Raw genomic sequence first — 23,511 nt, 5'->3', positions numbered from 1 at the left:
AACAATAAGTGTATCCCCACATGGTTGGGAGATTGATGTATGTATGATTCATTGGTGATAAGAAGATCATACTCACTTAGTTGAGTTGTAGAGTCATGTTATTCTTTTGAAAAATATTTTTGCAGACTCTGCATGTGCTCAAGGGGAGCATGGACGGATTGGTACATCTTAGCATGTACAAAGGGGGAGCTCAATCAGAGATTTCAGCATGTACTCAGGGGGAGTATGGACAGCATAATGTATATCAAAGGGAGAGAATATCTTGGTCCGCCCTTTGCCCTTGATGTCAAAGGGGGAGAGTGACTTGGTGTGGTTGTTGCCATCAAGTCCAAAGGGGGAGATTATTGGCATTATGATACAAGTGATACAGGTGTTGTCCTTGATGACAACTCACTCAGATGACAGATCATAGTTCAGCAAGTCAATAGCAAAGAATTGATGATCAGAGAGAGGTATACGCAGGTTCACCTTGACAAAGGAGCGTATACATGCGAGTTAACAGACCGGAAGAAGCGTATAACGTACACACGCACTTTCAAAGACGCGAAAGCGCGTACATGTTGGAAAACCAAGTTTTGGTTCGTGGTATTTGGTCCATGGTATCCGGTCCGAGGTATTGACCCTGGGTATTTGGTCCAAGGTATTGGTCCTAAGTGGTTTTGGTCCATGGTATTGAGAAAGGCCTAAGACTATAAAAGGAGGAGAAGATCATTAGGCCAAGGGGGGTAAGTATTGAATATCTGATGAAGTGTGAGATCCAATATGCAGGTTATGGGTTGGTGATGCTTTGCTTGATCTGAGCTAAGGATGCACCTATGCGGTTGATGATGGATGATGGATCGGGATCTTAAGGCTTGGGATGTATTATCATTATGTGGTTTGATCATGGATAGACTAGATCTGAATTACTGACGCATATTTTATTGTATAACTGTTATGATCTGGGTATGACTGATGTCTGGTATAGCTGCAAAGTTATGAGTAAATATTTGCAGATCTGTATGCGGGTTCGCTTTGGTAAAAGCGCATATACACACTGGTTCGGCTCATCAGAGTCACGTATACAGTATGAAGTATGATATTTGAAGTTGCAGTTGGATCTGGTTGTTGTTGCAGAGTTCTGTGTTTTGGTGACTGTGTTTTGATGACAAGGTTTCAATGATTAAGTGTTGGGTGATTCAGAAATTGATAATGCAAGTGTAGTTGATGGTTGTATTGCAGTGGTGATTGATTTTGTGCTTCAATGTTGTTGATGGGTCCAATATGAAAATTGGATGAAACGTGGCCTTCAGATTATGGTGTTGTGATCCAGGAGTATCCAGTCTGAAAATTTATGAAACGTGGTCCCTGGAGGAAGAGAGAAGGTCGTAGCCTTTTGTAGGTCGGCGCCTACATACTGGTAAACATATCGGCCAGTACAAGAGAAAGGGGGTTGTAGCTCCCTTCCAGTAGCAGCTGGAAAACGAGTGAAGGTTGTAGCCTTTAGTAGGCCGGTGCCTACGTACTAGTAAACATATCGGCTAGTACAAGAGCCAGGGGGTTGTAGCTCCCTTCTAGTAGTAGTTGGAGAACGAGAGAAGGTTGTAGCCTTCTGCAAGTGGGTGCCTGCGTACTGGTATGAGTCTGCGCCAGTACAAGATTGTAAACAGGTTTTTCTTATATTAAAGGAAGACGACAGTAGGTGGTTTTTGTCCCGCATTGGGTTTCCACCTTATATCATGGTGTTCATGTGTGTTTCTTATGTGTGATGATCTGTTCTGTTTTACTGCACCTAGTTATTGTTTATATGGTTAATAAAGTTCTGATGCACTGATAAAAGATCAACATATGATGAATTAACTGAATCATAAGTTTACTGAATATACGCTAGTTGCATTAAACACAGTTGCGTGTACACGCGAGTTCCCTTAACTGAAGTAGCGTATATGAATCTGATTATGGAAATGAAAAAGTTATTGATTTGCTAATACTGATTCACCCACCCCACCCCCTCTCAGTATTATTCCCAACACTATTATGATCATATGTTTGAAGGTGGGCCTTCCAAACTCGAAGGTATGGCTTTTCATTATGTAGTTGGGTACCTTTTCTTATTTATCATGGACAATCATGGACATGGATTAATGGGGGGATTCGGCAGAAACAATGGGTTTGGTCTATACTCTTGTTTCCTCCATCCAATTTGATGGTTAACCTTGTATTCTAGTCCCATGGGATCTCCTTTATTGGTTACTAGCTTTACGGGTGGCACCAATGTTGCACGAAACACCCCCTCCCCCCCAAAAGGATCCAAACCGGGAATCGCGTCCTGTACAGATTCGTGGGGGATCCGTCATCGAATTTGTTGTTCGGAAATCCGAAATAGCGGATCGGGTCGGCAAAGACAGTTCCTGGAAATCCGAAACCACATCGGCCTGATCCACGGCTCTAGATTTCTGAACCGTGGATCCAACAACGAATCCACCCCGAATCCACGCGAAATCGTGCACGGATCCGTACGGATCCTAATTGAATCCTAAGGGAGACGAGTGGTTCCACAAGGTTCTAAATTTTTTTTCTTTGACTTAAGTTGGGTTGGGGCTTCTCAAACACTCCCAAGGTACTCCCTTGATGCTCCTTAGATGCTTCCTAGATGATCCCTCATGGTAATGTTTATCTTTCATTTTCAACCTTTTACTTAAATTTTTAACATTACCATGAAATGACTCAGGATGTTTGAGAGTGGTTCCAACCTCATCAGATTTCATATGGAGAAAATAGAATTTCATATCCTATTCAAAATTCAGAAAACTTAACAGTGTTCAGGAATTCAGGATCAATGGGATTGTGGAATTTCATTATATTATATCATGTATTAGGGTATGTGATTGGCATTTCAATCAAGCATGTTAAGCATTTTCTACCATATTTTAAGGCTTGGATTAGGTAGTTTGATCAAAATTGGGCAATGTTGACTAATATCCCTAGACAATCGAGGTAGAGGCAAAGGCTAAACAAGAGGAGAAAAATCTATATTCTAGATGGTTGATACATCTAGATGGTTGATGCTCAAATAATTAATCATTAATGTACAATAGATGCCATATCTATCTTGATTTATGTACAAATATGCATATTTCCATATCTTCTACAATTAATTTGGTATTTTGGATGCTTTTAATATAAATGCAAAAGATATAAAAAATATATATAGATAGTAAACACTTCCGAGACGCTTCATTTCCTAGATTTTTAGGAAATGACACTTTCGCAGATCCTCATCCAAAAAATGTCCCCTCTTCATGCAACACTGTGTGGCACTACATGGGAAACCCTGAGTTTGGTTGCGTGGTCCCACTTCCCAACACCATATACATCACTGCCTTCCGCTCATTAACACCCCTTTCACCATATTTCCTATTCGGATCTACATTTGTCCATTGGGTCAAAGGAGTTAGCCTCCCCTCCCCTTGTCCACACTTAGGGTCAGGTTTGGAACAATACCCCGGAGGTTGATGCAGCTAAAAAGAAAGGAAAAAGCACAATTTGGCCACTCTCAACAAGAAAAGTACTATAAAATGCAAAAGATGGCCGAGACATACAAATTTAGCACATGGGCAAAAGCCAACATGAGCTCTATTCCATATCATTATGGCCATCACCTTGGTTCCTAGGGCCCTTATATGAGCCTGCGACATCATTAAGGAACCCATGATTGTCTCAACCCCTGGTGGGCAATGAACTACCTAAAGGGGGTACTCACTGTTATATCTCACACATCATGCTCTCATCCCCTAGAGCCCCGAGTAGTTATAAAGGAAAAATCAATAAAAGGAAAAAGGCATATGAAGAAGGGTGGAAAAACAAAGGTCGGGGTTACTCATGTACCACGATTTCTCCCTACATTCATACACCCAAGTGTGGGCTTCCCCTATCATAGCTACCATTGTACTGTGGCATGTAGCTTGGAGCCTTCCCTTGATGCCCCACTATGTTCCATCATTATATCACATGACACCTGCCATTTGATGGATGTACCATGGACATGTCACCCACTTAGAGGTTGAAACCACCTAATAGGGTCCTTGGTTAACCTTCTCCTTTAACTTGGAGACACTTGTACCTTCTAAAGCCCATTATGGAAGGGCATGCAACAATGAAGTGTCTGCTTGGTTTCATGATTTGTAAGCTTATTTACTCAATTGCACTAATGCTTTTTTGTATTGGAAGGTGAGGGGACGCATTGGATCTAATACAAGAATGTAGGTGGGACTTCGTCATGGGTTTCGTCTCCCTATATGGGGTCCAAGTCCTCTAGAAGATCATATTGGCATTTGTAGGGTGAGCGTTGAAAGTCATGGGCCTCCACCATAGCAGAGAGCAGATTGTCACATCATGGGATCCTTCAGCTCCACTCACTGCTTGCTCGTGTTCCATTTATTTGACGATAATGATGCACCTGGACCACCTTACCCAGCCAGCTACACTCTTGCACCACACACTTGTCAGTTTAACCAGGGCCTAGATGAGGATGTGTCTCACCATGGAAGACAAAGGGAGGGCTTGCATCATTCTTCTAGACCTTACAAGTGGAATACAAGCATGTTCAATCCATTTGGAGACCCATGTCGATGTTTTGTGCCCCCACAGCCACTTGGGGGCACCACATGTCGTTTGCTTGGATGTCAAGGGGTCAACCCTTTTATCACTATGTTTGGAGCCCACCCTTTCACTTTGGCACATATTAGACTCGACTAGGCCTCTTCAATTGCCCTTTGACCTATTGTATCTATCATTTTTCCATCTTGAGAGCCTTATTTTTGTATTATGAAGCTATCTTGGTGGGCTTGTCACCAAGTAATGTAATTTTTGCACATTATTTTATAGGTTGGGGCATCATTAGGCCTAATTAGGAAAATCGAAGCCCTTAGAGGAGGATATATATTGATGTCATGATTATTTCATTTGATCATCACTTGGATTTTGATCATTATCTCTTCTTGAGAATTTCGCTAGACCTATTGAAGGACGAGTTGGATATCTTGATGCATTTTGATGTTTGGAAGGCTTGTCTTTAATCTTGGAGCTTCGATTTTTGTCTCTATTAATGATTGGAAGATTTCGCTATACTTGTAAGTGTCTTTTTCATGATCTATTTCCCATTTATGTCACATGTAATGTATGGAAATTTTCGTTCATGAAGTTGCAGTAGCTACCCTAATGAAATGTGAATTTATTGAATCTTGTAATTGTTAGGGTTTTTCATAGGTTTCATGCAAAGTATAGTGAATGAATGTCCTAGGGGTATGTGATTGTTCATAACTGCCTTGATAAATCATCAATTGCAACATCAAAGAATTAGAACCCAGGCCTTTAACATATCTAAGGCCACTCAGACGGTTTTTCCAAACCCTAGCTTCTATTTGCATGAACAAAGGACTTCCCTAGGGTTTCCTTCAAACCTTAGCATTCTTTTAGCTCTCTGCCATCTTCATCCCTTTCACTTTGCTTTGATCATGAACTTCATCATAGGTGTTTTCATAGTGGTGATTTCAATGACTTTTCTTCAGCGCAGCTCTGATACCATGTTGAATTTTAGGACGAGATAGTTCTCCCCTCTAGATAATTGCATTTGTAAAAAATTTCACACTACATTTACCCCATAACATCATATCACCATTAGCAAATATGTAGAGAGAACAATAACATCAACAAAGCAGCAAAACAGTAAAGAACAAAAGAAGAAAAGCATACACAATAGAGACAACATGATTTAGGTCAGAGACCAAGGTAAAACCCCACAAAGGGGGAAAACCCAACCAGATTCTTCTTCTATTAGATATTCATCAAATGTTTGATTGAGTTACAAAGTACAATAAAAATGAGAATCAAGATACAACAATCACATCAGGCCTCGAAGAGCCAGCCCAAGTCAGTTCACAACTTCGTTTGTGAACTGAACAATTTGACCTCCGATAATCAAACAAGTCCAAGAGAGTTGCTATCATATCACTGTCTCAAGTAGCATCATCCATGTCACTGCAATAAGTGTCATCAATATCAAGAGTCTTCACTATCAAGGAATATCATCATTGTCAAGTGTCATCATTACTCATGTATCATAAGAACAAGGTCACTATCATCATACTATCAACACTGCCATAGGAGCACTATCATGGAGGCACTCTCATCACTATTTTAAAGTCACTATCACTGCCATGCAACAAGGTCAAGGTCACCTCAATCAAGGTCATTACCATACTGCCATCAAGGATTACTATCATTAAGAGTATTGTATATTGTTATCATTGTTATCAAGATGCCACTGTCACATGTTAACTTTTCACTGTTGTATGTTGCTTCAATTACTTTACCCCAATTCACTTATTCAATTAACAATCTTCTCAATAACAATTAATTCTTCCAATAAACAATTCAGTAACTGAAGATAGAACAGTGAATGCAATGACAATAAGAGACAATCAACACATCAACAAGAGACATCGATTTGGTCAAAGACCAGGGAAAAACCCCACAAGGGGGGAAACCCTTTGAAATTCTTCTTCTAATAAATTTTCTTCAAATGTTCAGCAGAGAGTACAATGAGCCAAATTCAATAATAAGAGTCAAATTCAAAGGCTTTGACTATCAACCAAGTCAATCAACCATAAAACCAATATACCAATGATGAAAAAACAAATCTGGTCAACTGTCATAAATCTGCAATTTTGTCCAAGTCAACAACAGTCAACGTGCCCTAACCAGTCCACAAAAGTCAATGGTCAACCCTCCAAACAATTTGGTCAAAGAAACAATAAATGCGGCCTTGAATGTTGGTCAAAGTCAGCCCAAAACAGTCAAAGATATCCCAGGAAAACTTGGTCGAAGTCTACACTTTTCTCTATGGTCAAACCTAAAGTCAACGCTAATCAAGCAACCCAAATTTCCTCGATTCTTGTGCCAATCAACTCGGCCTCTAAAAATCAGAATTTTCCCAGTCAAAGCAAGTCAAATAATGAAGTCAAACTTGGTCAAACTAAAGTCAAATTTTCCAGTTGAAAAGTCAATGCAGAAATTGTCTCCTTGGACCCTCACACATGTGAAAGAGAAGTTGCCCTTGACCTGTACAAACCAATCAAATTCAGAGAGAGAAGAAGAGATGTTGTGATGTGATGATGATCAAATGAGCTTGAGGTGTCCCTAATTTATAGGCATTGGAGGAGGGCTAATTAGCCTCTAGGCTGACTTCATTAATTGTGACATTGTGGGCTTCACTTCAAAAATACACTTTCCCATATCTGAATCCAGTGCTCCAAATGTCAAATTTGGTCCTCTCAGAAAGAGGAATCTAGTCCCATGATTGGAATTTGTCACTGAGCTACCAAAATAACATCACAATCATACTATCATGTCATACATCAAACCAGTAGAGACATTGTCATAGTCAAATATTAAGGTTACTGTTGTGCAACAAGATCACTCTCCTAGTCATGGTTACAGTCATGTCTACAAATCAAGGTCACGGTAGTATGGATTACTTGTGTCGTCTATATTTGTCACAACCATACATATCACAATAAGCAAAAACTACTGTCAAATGTATCTTACTGTAAGTAATGTGAACCACAAACAAACCATATGAACCTCTGTAAGTAATGTGACATATACAAGCTATGAAACCGAGCCACTATTGTAAGGAGCGATGCCATACAAAGTGCGTTGTCGTTTTTATAGAGAACGATGACATTCAAACATTTATGTGAGCCATTATATGTTGTGAGCCATTATGAATCTTTGAGCCACGGTAAACAACAGTAAAATATATCGATGCACAGTAGATAGTGATCCTTGTAATTTAATACAATGTAATTGTCTTTATTAGAAACCGGAGAACCCACAGTAAAAACCATTATTTCTGTCAACGTTTCAAATCCCAACAGGGATCCATCATCAGGACAACTATTGAGTGTTGATGGATCCCTGTTGGGATTTGAAACGTTGACAGAAATAATGGTTTTTACTGTGGGTTCTCCGATTTCTAATAAAGAAGATATTAACCATAGAAGTCTTAAATTCACAATGTAATTGTAATGCGAGAGCTATATTGCGAGAACCTTGGTCACTGCAATGCGAAGCTATGCCTTTTTGCATATGAGTCACGATGTCACTGTACAATTGAGAGTGATGCCTCTATTTATATAGACCGAGCCAATGTAAATGTGAATCACTAAATATCATAGCAAGCCACCATATGCAATCACTGTAGTGAGCCATTAAATGCGATCATTGTAGCGAGCTAGAGATAGTGATAGTGAGTCACCATATGCAATCACTATAGCGAGCCATCAAATGCAATCATTGTAGTCAGCCAGAGACAGAGATAGTAAGTCAGTGTAAATCATAGCGGACACCATATGCAATCACAATAGTGAACCATCAAATGCAAGATAGAGATAGTGAGTCATAGCTATATCAAAATCGAGCCTCAAATAAGTTATACGAACCACACAAAATCAGAAGAGAATATGTTGTGATCTTCTATCTTTGGATGAGCTCCAAGTCTCCCTTCCTATACACATTCAGGATGCCTTCAAAAGTCAAAATAACTTAGGGTTTTGGAGGGAAATACTTGAATATGAGTTTTCTCAATATTATTTAAATATATATTTCTTTAATGATTGTTTGCCACATTAATAATAAGAGGAGTGCCCAAGACATTAATATTAATATTACTTTTATCCATTTGAACTTTCCTTTGGGGCACGATGGGCTTTCCTTTGGGGCAAGAGGGCTTCTCATGGGAAATTCTTCCCATAGCTACCCAAATTTCAACAATCATTAGCCACTAGTGGTTGTCAATGGCTGTTGGTTGAAGAGATGGTAGGAGAAAAATTTCCCTTGTGGTGTCACCCACTTTTGGTGGGTAGCAAGTCTGATAAAACCATTTTGGCCTTTTCTAAGATGGATTGTCATCTTGTCTTCCCAACTCCAACTATACTTTTGCTTCCTCCATTTCTTTGTCCCCTTCTCTTTTGTGCATTTTATATGTGAGAGGAGTTTTAAATTCAAGCTCTTCACTATCACCTTGCAAAAGTTCAGCTTTCCATTTGAATGTATGCACATGTGGAGGTCCCTTATCAAAAATTACATCTCTACTTGTAAGAACCTTTCCATTTATTGGATCAATTTGTACATTTGATTCAATTCTATACCCAGTAAATACACATTTGCTACTTTTATCTTCCACTTTACGTCTCTTTGTATCTGGAAGATGTGCGCATAGGCCAAGTTGACCTTGCCGCCTACACCCACCTACAGTTAGTGAGAAAAGCCTTCAACCCCACAAGGTGTGGATGGTGACAAGGAACTAAAAGATGGGGTTGTCACATATTCCCAACTCTTTCCATTTAAGCTATCTCCTAGGTTAGCTAAGGGGGGTGGTCCCTAAAGGAAAATTAAGTTAAAGAGGTAAGGTTTCTAGGAGAATGTTAAAGTGAAGTAGATTACTTTCTTAATATTATGAGCAAATGTGATATGAGCAATAACCATTAACAATCATCAATATATAATATAAACATATGAACAACTAGTGCCTTCAAAATATTGCTCTAGAATGAAATTATATTTGCTTAAATGAAGTGAAATGCTTTCAAGTTGAAAAGCAAAAGTAATCCTGAAAATGAAACAAGAAATTGTTAACATAAGATATAAAGATGCCTTTAAGATATATGAACCATTGACAAATCAAAGCACGCAAAAATATCTGGCTCAAATAAAAACAATTAGTAATCTACTTGGAGAATGTAAATGAGATGATTATTGTCAATGTCTATCGAAAGTAACTTGTCTTCAAGCACATAAGCAAACTTGAAATAGATTCAAATGTAGACTAGTGCCTTCAAGTAAACAATAGCCTGCCCAAAATGAGATTAAGCCACAAATGATAGAGAATTTAAATGTTAGACCAAGATAATAAGATGAAATTAAATTTGCAACATAAAATAAGTAGTACTTTCAAATGAAATGCTCAACTTACAAGATACATCAAACATTCATGAACATAACAACCATCAAAATGATAACATGAAATGGAGTTGCAAAAGTAAACAATATTCCAAGTACAAGAGAATTAAATTGTTGCAAAATTTAAGAGATTCCAATACTTGCATCAAAAGTGCTTCTTGAAATGGGAAATGATATTTGCATGTGAAACTTTAAACCATCAAGATAGCAAAAACTTGAGAACTTGCAAGTAAAGTAAAATGTGATATAAAATGCTCTTGGTTTATTTTATTGGTTAGACTCTAAAAGCAAGATTGCAATTGAACTTTAATCCTCAGACCTCACATTCCCCCAAAGAATTGGATCCCACAGTGAAGAGTCAATAGAGGTAGAGGGTGCCTAAAAGCCTATTCAACAAACTTAAATTGGAGGTAAGTTTTAGAGATGCTTAGGGCATGTAAGATCTCTAAAAGTAGATTAGAAAAAGAAAGAAATAGACTTCAACTTGAAATATATTTGCTTGACATGAAATAAAATGTTGCATTGTAAAGTAGAATTTGCCCAAATACTTGATACATGTAAAGTGTGCTCAATGGTGAAGCATAAGTAAACTTGGAACAATATTCAAGCCAAATAGAATCAAGTTAAAGGTGTTTGCATGCAAAAAAAAACTGAATTTGCTATGAAAGTAAATTAATTTAAAACTTGTAGCAAATCAAGTTAAATAGCATGCAAAATGAGTATGATGCATGGTTGTGTTAATTAGCCAATTATATGAGATGCATGCAAGTGAAAAGAGATCAACAAAACCAAATCACAAGTCCTCTCTGAAAGCTGGAGAGATAGGGATGTCAATGGGTAAAACCCATGCTCCCAAAATCAGAAATTTTATTAACTTTAAAAGATGCAAAAGACCATGAAGCCTCCTCTAAACCTAAGGAAAGTCTTCACAAATGAAGTTTTAAGTCATAGACTTTTCCTTGCCGAAATACTTTTGCAATTAAGGCCAAAGAAAGGCTCCATAATATTCAGATTTTTACAAGAAGAGAAGAGAGGCTAAGCCTCTTCAATGCCCAATGCCAAGGGAGAGAGAAGGCAGCCCAAGAATAACTCGGCCTTGCCCACGAGGAACTCGGCTTTGTCCAAGAAGGCCGTATAATGCTCATGGCCAAGAGACGGAAATAATCTAGAAGTTAGAGCCCCAAGGTCCTGCATGCAAACTTGTAAGTAGTTTTGAAGATGAATCCTGAAAGTTGCTACAAGAAAACAAGTTAGAGATGGGCTACAAAACACACCAAGTGTTAACTCAATAAATGGCGAAATATGTTACAATATACTCTACAAAAGGCTAGGCCAAAGAGTATCAGTAAACTCTCTTCTTTGGCTAGCCATGATTTAGCTTTTTGAAATAGCAAGATATTGATAAATGAAGCACAACACTTGAAAAGTAAATTTTTAATTGATTTTTTAATGCAAGAAATAAGAGCTTAAAACTCAAAAGAACCCTTGCAAAACAATTCGAATGATGAGACTTTAGAATTTAACACATGTAGGTTCTCCTTGAATATTTCAAGAGTGGGTTGGTTCCTCCGAGAACTTCCCCTCACGCTTGAAGCTTGATCAAAGAAGGATTTTCTACACAACTTCACCAAAACCAATTAGATCCACATGGAATTAATCAAATGCAATGGAGAGAATTTCTAGAGATATATTTGACACCAACTAAAATATTTCTCTTCCTAGAGCAATTAAACAATTCTTATGCTAATATGAGATAGTTGCATATCAACATAACTTGAAAAGCATGAAGGAAATAATAGCATGAGGAAGCAAATAGAAATATAAGAACAAATACATCAAGAATTTACCATATACAAGGAGAAGAACACCTCACAAGTAACCCCAAAGTCTTTTGTATTATATTGCTAATGAGTGTACAATCCAGCAGCGTGTCCTCAAGCCCAATAGCTCGTATTACATGATACAATATGAGAGCCCATGACTCTATTATATAGAGAGTTGGGAGCAAATCCCAAGGAAGAATGCATATGACAAATGGCATTGGAGCAAATCCCAAGAAAGAGCAAGTCGAGTTCCAAGTGGAGATGAGAGAGACACCAAGGCAAATCGAATTCCATATGTGGCACCCAAGGAAAATCGAATTCTCTATGTGATACAGTAAACAAATCCATGTGTGAACCAAAGCAATGAGATAACTCCAGTCAAACATCCAAACTCAAACCATGTGTTGCCACCTCAAATGATGATCCCAATGAAGCTCAGTGTAGATCCCAAGGAACTGTGTGGTCCCCTCCAAGAGAAACTCGTATTTCCCCAAGTGAAGTGCTAAGTGTAGAAGCACTGGAGCTAAAGTGAGACAAGCTCCCACGAAATCCTCAATCAAGATATTCCATCGAATATTCCTTTAGTGTGTAAGCTCCTCCAAATAATTCGATTTTCCACATAAGCAATTGTTGCATTAACTCCAGGAAATTCAATTTTCATGAGATATTGGTGCATGATGTAAAGTGCTCAGTCATCGTCCACATGTCCCTTCACTCAACTCTTTGACTTGGGATAATTTCCAAGTCATTTCCACTAAACTTAAGAAAAGTGGGTTTTGGAGTCCTAAACACATTTTTGACCCTCAAAGTGTGTCACAGTAGAAAGTTGAGGGTGAAAGGTGTAAATTTTATTACTCATACCCCATACAACTTCTCTAGACATCACTTATTACATTACAAATCCAATTTTTATTACAATTTTCCCCCTGCGGAAAATCTAAAAAATTAAAAATGACCACCTATACCTAACCAAATTCCACAAAAAATTTTGTATGATTATTATAGTAATAAAAATTGACACTAGGACTCACCATCAAGTCGTACTCCGGCTTTAGGTTATATTTGGAGGAAAAAACTCAATTAATTATTAAGTCCTAGTAGGGAGATGATAATTAACCAAGTGAAAAAAATCTCTCAGAGTAATATTCACTTGTTGGCAAGGTCCCAAGCTACCTAGGTCTATTACATGATTCAAAATTCATCATACTAGCATCACTTATTACAACTCCCCGCAGAGTGTGGAATCTGGGTACAACAAAAAATGATGAGAAGAAGAAGTAGAGTTTAAAAACTCTGGTAATCTGATGGTACAAGTGTCTTTTGGTACATCCTTGGGCATGGAGCCTTCAGGTAGTCATCAAGTACCACTCCAGTGGTCAACAGGCCAGACAACCAAAATTTGTGGAATTGATACCTCTGGTTTCCTACTTAACCAGGCTTCATAAGGAGTCTTGATTCAAGACACCATTTATGACAATAAAAGTAGTCAGTGTGCAGTTATGATACATCATTAGGGCAAGATGCCTTTTGAAGAGTCTTTACCTTATACATTGACACCCAACAAAGGGTCAAAATAGGACAAGTATACAATTTAGTTTGTATTAAACTTCACAGAATAATTTAACAAGCTACCTTGAAAATAGAACTTTAAAAGATGACACATTCAAATGTTTTCGTTTATATGCACAAAATCTCAAGGGTTATGTATCAAATCACAACAGAAAATACCTCCAAATATACTTGCTTCTGTAAGAAGTCCTCTATGTCAAGGCGAGCAGCTGTAGCTAAGAGCTTAAGTGCCTTCCCTTCCTGTGATTACCATCATGATCAAGTTATTCTTTGGCAAACTGAGAACAAACATTATACAATTACCAGCCAATATATTGCTGAGTGCATTCCTTTTGATACTTCTTTTGGAATTACCATATAACAGTACTTATTGACATCAAAAATTCCTTGAAGCTTGTAAACATAGGAATTCATTTGGTCATATAAGCATATGCATCTGACTATAATGATACATTAATACAACAAATATCAAAAAGAATGTCTTCCCTTCATCTGAAATGTGAGCAAAAAAATTGCAAAGAAATATTGCAGTTGATGACTGCAACCCACTGAATCTTATGTCAATTATGGGCAAATAATAAAGACTGATATTCTACATACTCATCATATAATCAATATGCTTGGAATAAGATTTCGTGTGTAAGGTTTATTTATGCAGTTCCAGACACACCTAAAACCAAACTAGAAAATCAAACAAGTCAAAATATCTTCTTAGATAACGACCACCTCTAACTTGTAACCAGTTCCTGCAAGTAAGCTTCACTTCCACTGGGTCACACTTCTTTATCAAGACTTCAACGTTGAAAGAACTCAGAACCAAATTTAAGGAGCCTCAATAAGGCTTCAAGATTGTATTAGGGCCTTGTAAGCACCCTTTCGAAACTTGTTACAAAAAGAGTTTTAATTAGAAGAAGATCAGCTGGTACCTGTACTTGCCTTGAATCAGATCAGAGAAGTGTTATAGTACACCATATTTTCATCATGATAGGGATGCTGATTCAAAGAGATTTTCCTTGAGAGGGGCCATTTGTTAAGGAAGCTTCCAACCTGTTAATTTCTGCTCTGGTGTTTTGTTCTGTGCACAAAGGATGGTGCTTATTAATGATATCTTCAGTAGATGGAGGGTATGTTTCTTGCAACTTGAGCAGCCAGGTTGACAGAATAATCAACAGCATTGAGTGCTTTTGTTGGGTCTAGAATTGAAACAAAGGCACACTTATTTGCCAGACACCCTCATGGTTCCAGAGGACTCTGACAGCGAGCCAGTGAGCTGTTCACCCCCCTCACCCAACACCATCGGACTCGGGAGATCTTGAGATCATCAACCCCATCAATCGATCTCTCTCTCTCTCTCTCTTGACATGTTCTTGAGTTGTCTACCTTTCTGGTTTTGGAAAAACTCACTTAGTGTTTTGTATCATTGTATCTTGGTCACAGTTTTATGCTAGTTTTTGTAACTCAGACAGGTGTTCTAGTCTTAGATGGTGTCTATGAGACTAGGAGCAAAGGTGGATTAATTATCTCCAAAACCCAGAAAACGTTTATAAGTGAAATATCATAATTACATATAGTTAACCAGTTTTAATTATTTTCCTTAGTCTAACTTAGGGAAATGGGTAAATTAATCAGTATTATTTGAGAAAAATAGATTTTGCTCTAGTGATTTCTAAAAAAGTGATTTGAGGAAGTCGAGATGATCTTTAGCCATTGATTGGAGTTAGTGTTGTTTTTCAATGGCACTGGAGAATCTAGGTTAGAGTCTTAGAATCTGTGATGTAATCAACTCAAATGCCACAACAAACTACTTTGCACAATGGAATCAATACTGCAGTAAATCAACACGTGCACAAATAAACAACTTTTTACAATTTTTCAACAACCCAACTTTGTTATATTAACAACTTGTAATACGACTGTCTAGGGCTCATGTACTAGGGATCATGGCCCTCATACAATCACTAATACAAAAATGTACAACTAGGGTTTGGTGTCAACAACTATGACCGCCAATCTACCCTGAACAAGATACAACTAACCTACTAGCTGATGTAGTGCACTTCACAACTCCACTCGGTCGTACCCTGAACATGTCTATTGGTCCTTCTGCTCCCAAGCTGCAGCTCTGCCTCTATCAACAAATCTTGCTCCTTTAGGTCACTGAACACGGCTCACCAGTGACCAATCTGCCCTCTAGCTAATCATTAGTCCATCAACGAATCAACACATATGGCCTTCTTGTGAGTTGTTCACAACACAGTTTGTGAACAACTCCTAGACTACCAACTATTGCTCCTTAGCTCTTTGGGACTTTTTCGTACTATTTCCTTCATGTGTTCCTCCAATGAAGACAAACTTAGGGCATGGAGTGTTGCCCTCTATCACTGTAAGATATCCTTCTCTTCAATAAACTTGGGCTAGACAAACTGCTCCCTTGGCTGCCTTCTTTTGTCCTTCAAAGATCAGTCCCTAAGTTTCTCCAAATCTGCCTCTTCTAGCAATTCTAGTGACCTTATCAAATCTGCACTTAGGGCACACAAGGACACCTACTTGTTTCGCTCCTAACAACCACAAGAGTCCTCCAACAACTGTCCAAATTGAACCCTACACCACCTAACACATCAACTTAGGAAGAGAAACATACCTCTGCATAGGACCACTTGTGTCCGCTATTTCCTTCTCAAACCTATGCTTTATCTTCTATGGATCTCGGCCTTGGTTAGGGTTGTTGTACAAACTATTGCAGCCCCACTTCTTGGCCCAAATCACCTCACAAATACTACAGCCTCATCTCCTCTATAATCCTTATGATGTACTCAGACTAGAACAGGGGTAAATACCTTCGTCCAACTCCCAACTGAAGTTTCCACCACATGTAGCAATCACAGAGAATTGCGGCCTAATTCTTGGAGAATTTTGCCACCAAAACTTGCACAAAACAGCGTTGAAATACTCGGCCCACTCCTTTATTTGATTCTTCCCAAACAATCACAAAAAACAACCCAAACTAGGTCTCCTCTTCCTTGCTAGGCTTCAAATGTCTTTGGCATGCGTCAGATGCTCTTCCTCTTATGCGAGTTGCACTTGTGTGTGATGGATGAGGTCTCTCCTCTCTCATATTTACACCTTCCTGCTTCAGATGCTCTTCCTCTTATGCAAGTTGCACTTGTGTGTGATGGATGAGGTCTCTCCTCTCTCATATTTATACCTTCCTCTTGTGGCAACATCTAGCCCTTAAGGGCACCTCCTCAAGTCAAGGCCAACTTGTCTTTTGTGCCACAAGCCCACACAAAAACATTCAAAAATTATTATCTCACAATCTACAAGGCTTCTCTTAGTGCTACAAGTAGCCCCTAGCTCCTCTTACGGTGCTTTGTCATCTCCAAGTGCCAAGTGTCCAAAATCCTCCTTGGTTTCACACCCACAACTTTGGGTGCAAAGCCCACAACTTGGGTACTCTTGTCCACAAAGCCCATGTGGGTCAAATTCCTCCACAAACCTGTACCCTAGGGTGTGGAGTACCTCCCAAGCTACAAATCTCATCAGTCAGATCGTGGTCGTTGATTCGTCAATGAGAGATTATAAGAGGAGATCAATGGGGCCTTTGGAAATCATTCGAACAAGTAGGTTTGCAATGATAGCAAAGGCGGAGTGATAACATGGGAGACACTAGCAACGAGGTTCGGCAGGAGAAATTGAGGAGGTAATTTCTGGAGAAATTCTTCATAGTGATTCTAGTTTTCTAAGAGAAGGAAGGAGGCCGAATTATTTTGAGGAGGAAGGTCGAGACAAGCAAAGCGAAAAACCAGATTATCCAATGTGAATTGCCAGAGACTCGTTTCAATTGACAGTTGTCAGAACAATTTTCAAGAGGCAATGCGAGTTGTGTTGAGAAATCTAGGGCACGAATAGTTAAAAGATTTCTCTGCTTGATAATTGCTTGTGATACACTTTTACTTCTTATCTTATAGTCTTTTCTTCGTTATGTTATTATTGTGTTCTTCTCATCAAGACAATTACCAATATGCACAATAAAAGACAAGTGACACAGTATGTAGGCTTGTGAGCCAGGGCCAAAACCTCTCACTTCTTGAGAGGAAAATCTAATCAAAATTCTTCTTCTAGATCTTCAATTGAGGAGTACAAAGACCATGACACAGACCCTTGACTCTAGTATCCTACCAAAAACCTTGTCACTATCCTTGATGCTCTGCCTCTTCCCTTCGACTTTCCTTCTTGATCTAGATCTGGTCTCCTTGGCTCTTTCTAGAGAAAACTCGAGCTCTATCCTTCACATTGCTTCTTCTCGACCTCTCCTAGAGAAACTCGGTTTCTATGATTTCACTGGCTTCCTCTAGAGACTCTCGGTCTCTAGATCTCTATCTCGGTCATCCAAAACAAGTATCCAGAAGAGTCCTTTCTTTGCTAACTCCAGAAGAATCCTTTCTTCGTAATTCCCAGAAGTAACTCCACTTCGTTGTCCCCAGAAGAAAGTCTTCTTCGCTATACCCAAAAGATAGTCTCCTTCGCTATACCCAGAAGATAGTCTCCTTCGCTATACACAGAAGATAGTCTCCTTATCCGTTCTTCACTCTTATCTTTGTAGCCCTTCTTCTTCGCACTCCTTCACCGAATGTATATCGAGTTTCTTATCTTCAAGTGAGGTTGAGTTAGGCTATATGCACACTTCTTCTCATGTCCTTTAGGCCGACATGATCTCAAGGGTTAGGCCAACTTCTTCTAGCATGTTCTTCAATCATTGTAGGCCGACTTGAAGAGGATAAGTGACAAGGTTTTGGAGGATACATTACATAGACAATTTTGACCTTTTACAAAGTGTAACATGACTTTGTTACATGACAATGACTACCATTTTATGACTAGATGACAAATAATTCCTAAAGACTCTCAATGGGAGTCTTGACTCAAAAACAAAATCTCTTGCTCATGAAACCCATGATGCAAGCATTATAATATTTTATTTTTCTTCTTTACATCTTATTACATAAAATCATAATTACATGTCATTATGAAGACTGAACCTAGTTACACTTTTCAAAACTCCCTCTTAACTAGGGAGGTATTCATAATGGTACTTGGACTTTCGCAATCTAAAGAATTTCTCATAAGAAGAATTTGGATTGGTAACTCATTTGTATAGCATCATATCAACCAGCATTTTTACATAGCAAGGCCTTGACTAACAGCTCCTTATCTCCACAAGACTTGAGCTCAATGCTGGCGAGACCAATGATTTGTAGACACCCTCATCATTGTCTCTCCTGGAACATCCCTGCCCGGGTACTCAGGGTGTGTTCCATGAGGACTATTCTTATCTTGGACTCCCCAACCCTCAAAGAATATCGGTCCTCCACGACTACTCTTCCATTAGATGCCCTATCTCATCCCCAAAGAGTATTGGATGCTAAATGATTACCCAATCCTCCATTTTTCGGAGTAGGACATCCCTTCTCTTGATTTCCAAAGATGGAAATAGTGATCCATATTATCTGCAACCATATGACATGACTTTCATAATAATCTATGTAAGCATGCATACCTCATCTTTCCTTTCGGTCATCCAAACTTTCTGTAGCAATTTCATTTGCACGAAAGAACTTTAACCTTTAGTCCATCTTTCCTACTATGTCATCATACCATTATCCTTGAATCCCACAACTTGGAATTCCTGATGAAACTCTTGCTTATTTTCTAAATCGGTGAATCCTTTGATAAGCATTCCATCAGAGAAAATTGAGGATTTTTCATATCCTCACATGGCAAATGTTTCTTTATTGACTATTGTATGATGTAAAAGAATGTTGAATGAATTAATTACGAATGAGCAAACAGCTCAATCATAATACAGAGATATTTACAATAATAGAAACATCAGGTTTCTATGTAGAATATAGAAACACTCAGTTTCATCAAAGAAACTGCTAAAAGAATATAAATAGCAACAGCTAAAAGGAATGAGCATTAAATGCTAAATAGGAATATTCTAATATATTCTAATACCCTCCCTTAATGCTCAATCTATTTACAACACCAATAGACCCTCTGAATTTTACAAATTTATCAGGACCAAGAGGCTTGGTGAAGATGTCAGCGGGCTGCTCTGTTGTGGGAACATATTGCAACTGAACTGAGCCGTCTTCAACAAGCTGGCGAATGTAGTGACAATGAGTTTCCACATGCTTTGTTCGTTCATGAAAGACAGGATTCTTGGCAAGTTTGAGCACTCCCTGATTATCACAAAACAAAGAAGTAGGCCCTGTCTGAGAAACATGCATATCTGCCAGCATACGTCGAAGCCAAACTGCCTCACAGGATGCCTTAACTGCTCCCCGATACTCGGCTTCTGTTGAGGAGAGAGCCACTGCCTGTTGCTTCTTACTAGTCCAAGTAACAGCACCGGATCCTAGATTATCATTAAACACATACCCAGCTGTAGATTTACGGTCATCAACCGAACCGGCCCAGTCAGAATCAGTGTAACCACTGAGAATAGGATTGGAACTTCGAGTGTATAGGAGGCCATAATCAGAAGTGCCACGCACATATCGTAGCACACGCTTTGCTGCTTGCCAATGATCAGCTTTAGGAGCGGACATGAAGCGAGAAATGTAGCTTACTGCAAAACTGATGTCAGGTCTGGTAGCAGTAAGATAGATGAGACTGCCCACTAATTGCCTGAATAAAGTTTCATCCACAAGGGGAAAGGATGACTGAGCTGAAAGTTTGAGCCCTGGTTCCATAGGAGTCGTGGCCGGTTTGCAATCCTGCATTCTGAATCTGTCCACAAGATTTTTGGCATACTTGGACTGAGAGAGAAAGATCGGATTTTCAGTCTGCCAAACTTCAACCCCCAGACAATAATGAAGAAGCCCCAAGTCTGTCATCTCAAAAGTTCTGCATAAATCTTGTTTGATCCCATGGATCAAATGTGCAGAGCTGCCAATAATGATAAGATCATCCACATAGACAACCACAAACAAGATATCATCACCAGTATGCTTGATGTACAGGTTTGCATCAGAAGGGCTCCGCTGAAAACCCTGATCTGTCAGGTACTGATCAATTTTCATGTACCAAGCCCGAGGAGCTTGTTTCAATCCATAGATTGCTTTAGCTAACCGACACACTTTCTGTTCTTGACCAGCAACCTTGAATCCGGGAGGCTGCGTCATGTAGACTTCTTCTTGGAGATCACCATTTAGGAAAGCACTTTTTACATCCATCTGATGAACTTTCCAATTGAACTGAGCTGCTAGGGCAAGAACAAGCCTTATGGTACTCATCTTGGCTGTAGGAGCAAAAGTCTCCTCATAGTCGATGCCTTCCTTCTGTGAAAATCCTCGAGCCACAAGCCTATGGGCTTTTTGTCTGCAGGAAGATCAGAAAGTGTCCATGTGTGATTCTTCTGAAGACTCTGGAATTCGGCTTCCATAGCCTGTTCCCACTCAGATGTACCCTTAGCCTCTGAATAGGTTTGAGGCTCAAAAGTACTGTGCAGGTTAGCCATAAGAGCAAAATTGACTGTAGACTGTTTTCTGCTCTTATGTCTAGAAGTTCTGCCTTTAAGGAGCTCATCATCCCGGAGATCACCAATGGTTTTAGCCCACCATTTTGGTCGAAGAGTAGAAGAAGTAATAGCAGAAGTAGAGGAACCAATATCAGGAGGAGGTGGAGGAGACTCAAGAGCAATAGGGGCTGCAAGAGGAGGGTTATTTTCTGGAGGAAGCTCAGATAGAGTATGATCAAATACTGATGCTACATCATCCCTCCCATCAGGTGGACCGACCGGAAGAAGAACACTGTGAGGCTGATCCTCAGAACACTGCTTAGAAGAAGAAGACTGAAAAAATCCTCTGTCTTCATCAAATACTACATCCCGACTGAAGCTAAGACGACCAGTGGCTATATCTATCAGCCTATAGGCCTTTTGATGATCACTGTACCCTGTCATCATGAGTTTCTGGCTTTTGGAATCCAACTTAGATCGCTTAGCAGCTGGAATCCAAACATATGCAACTGAGCCAAATACTTTGAGGTGACTGATCTTAGGCTTTCGGCCAGACCAAACCTCTTCAGGAGTCTTCCCTGTAACAGCCTGAGTGGGTGATCTGTTAAGAAGATAAACAACAGTAAATACTGCTTCAGCCCAGAATTTGTTTGGAACACTCCTGTGTTGTAGCATGGAACGAGCCATTTCAACAACCGTGCGATTGCGACGCTCGACAACACTGTTTTGCTGAGGAGTGTAAGGAGTGGTTAATTGACGTTTGATGCCATGGATATCACAGAAGTTGGCAAACGCTGAAGAACAAAATTCCCCCCCATTGTCTGTCCTAAGGGTCATTATGTTACAACCAGATTCTTTCTCCACTAAAGTTTTAAACTTCTGAAAGGTACTAAGAACATCAGATTTATTTTTTAAAAAGTATACCCACATCTTTCTACTGAAATCATCTACAATAAGTAAAAAATATTTGCAAGCAGTGATAGAAGCTGTATTCATAGGTCCGCAAATATCAGCATGAAGTAACTGAAGTACCTTAGATGCGCGCCAAGATTCTCCATTTTTGAATGAAGACCGATGTTGCTTTCTCGCTTGACAGGCGCTGCATACCCCCAACTGCTGAGTCTGAATATCAGGTAATCCAGACACAAGTCCCTCCCTAGAGAGCTGAGAGAGATACTGCATATTGAGATGCCCATATCGCTGATGCCATAGAGTGCTGATAGGAGAAATACGTGCTGTTAGAGCCACTTCTGGAGAGTCACCGGTGTCAAGTAGCCTGTATAAACCATGATCTTCTAGGCCAACAGCAACTGTTAAACTAGACTCCCTGTCAATAATGGAGCACTTGTGGGTACTGAACACTACATCAAGTTGAGGAGAATTCCTCATAATCTGGCTGACAGATAGCAGATTAATTTCCATACCAGGAACATAGTATACATTCAGAAATATAAGTGTGCGCCCACCAGACTGAATTTGAACTGTACCTCTGCCAGCTACTGTGTACTTTTCACCTCCGCCAAATACCACGGAATCACTGAAAGGTGAGAAGTCAATAAACCAGTCACGCCTGTGAGAAAAATGACGTGATACGCCAGAATCAATGTACCATGCAGAGGAAGGAACATGATCTGAAGACCTTTTAGCCATAAAGGCGTAAAAGGCAGACTCTGTCTGCTCAGAATGTTCTGCAACATTTGTTGTCTGATGTGGCCCTCCCTGTTTCCTCTGTTCAGAAGCAATCCTCTGTCGGCAATCTTTCTTCATGTGACCGAACCTGTGACAGTAATTATACTGCACACTTTTCTTCCGAGCAGGATCAAAAGGCTGAGAGGAGCCTTTCTGCTGAAAGGACTGAGAGGACTGATATTTTGCAGAAAATGCATTTTCCGAGGACACTGATGAAGCACTACTACCAAACTGCTGGAAACCAAACTGCTGTTTCCACCGATCCTGCTGCAGAAGTTTGGTACATAAATCTGGAAACTTCAGATCAACATTTGTGGTGGTAATGTTGAGCGTTTCCATGAAGTGTTCATAAGATTTCGGTAGACTTTTCAAAGTAATGACTACCATATCTTCCTCCTCCATGGTCCGACCAATGGCTTCGAGCTGATCTCGAATGTCTTTAATTTTGTTGAGATGTTCCTGTAAAGACATATGTTCGTCCATCATGATGGAGAACAACTGATTTTTGAGAAAAAAAGCTCTGCTTTTATCAGATGTCTCATGCAATTCTTTCAACTGTTGCCAGATTTCAGCAGCTGTCTTGCCAGAAGGGATCTGTGGTAACTGATCATCAGTGACAGAGAGCTTGAGAAGCATAACAGCCTCTCGATTTCGATCATCAAATTTATCTTGATCGGTCCCGGCTGTACCGGGACGAAGCTCTTTGCCCAAAATGAGTTGATCAAGACGCCTGTACTCAAAAATGGTCAACATTCTTTGTTTCCAAATGTTATAGTTGCTGCCATTAAAGCGTTGATTTCCTTCTAACATCAGATTGGTAAGTGTGGCCATTTTCCCAAAGAAAATACAGAAGTCTGACACACAAGAACAATGTAGCTGCCTGTTTATCCTGATGTAAATTAA

At 39.4% G+C, this 23,511-nt stretch overlaps 1 protein-coding gene across 2 annotated transcripts in view; it reads right to left on the bottom strand.

Annotated features, from left to right (window-relative positions):
- The window catches only part of LOC149248190 (GTPase ERA1, chloroplastic-like), a 218,037-nt gene that overhangs the window by 17,880 nt on the left and 176,646 nt on the right, over nt 1–23,511 (bottom strand). Inside the window, exon 8 of one of the 2 annotated variants that reach the window (XM_089458366.1) lies at nt 13,554–13,634. In XM_089458366.1, the coding sequence (XP_089314492.1) occupies nt 13,554–13,634 (81 nt within the window). Of the gene's footprint in view, nt 1–13,553; nt 13,635–23,511 lie in introns of those variants that run through there. The other variant, XR_016266655.1, reaches the window with a different exon arrangement.

The sequence above is a fragment of the Pinus tabuliformis genome, chromosome 7 (genome assembly GCF_031772625.1).
Source record: "Pinus tabuliformis cultivar Carrire ecotype Pingquan chromosome 7, CPIR1, whole genome shotgun sequence".
NCBI classification, from domain to species: Eukaryota; Viridiplantae; Streptophyta; class Pinopsida; order Pinales; family Pinaceae; genus Pinus; species Pinus tabuliformis.
The sequence above is the reverse complement of the archived record's forward strand: the minus strand, read 5'-3'. Positions and strand labels throughout refer to the sequence as shown.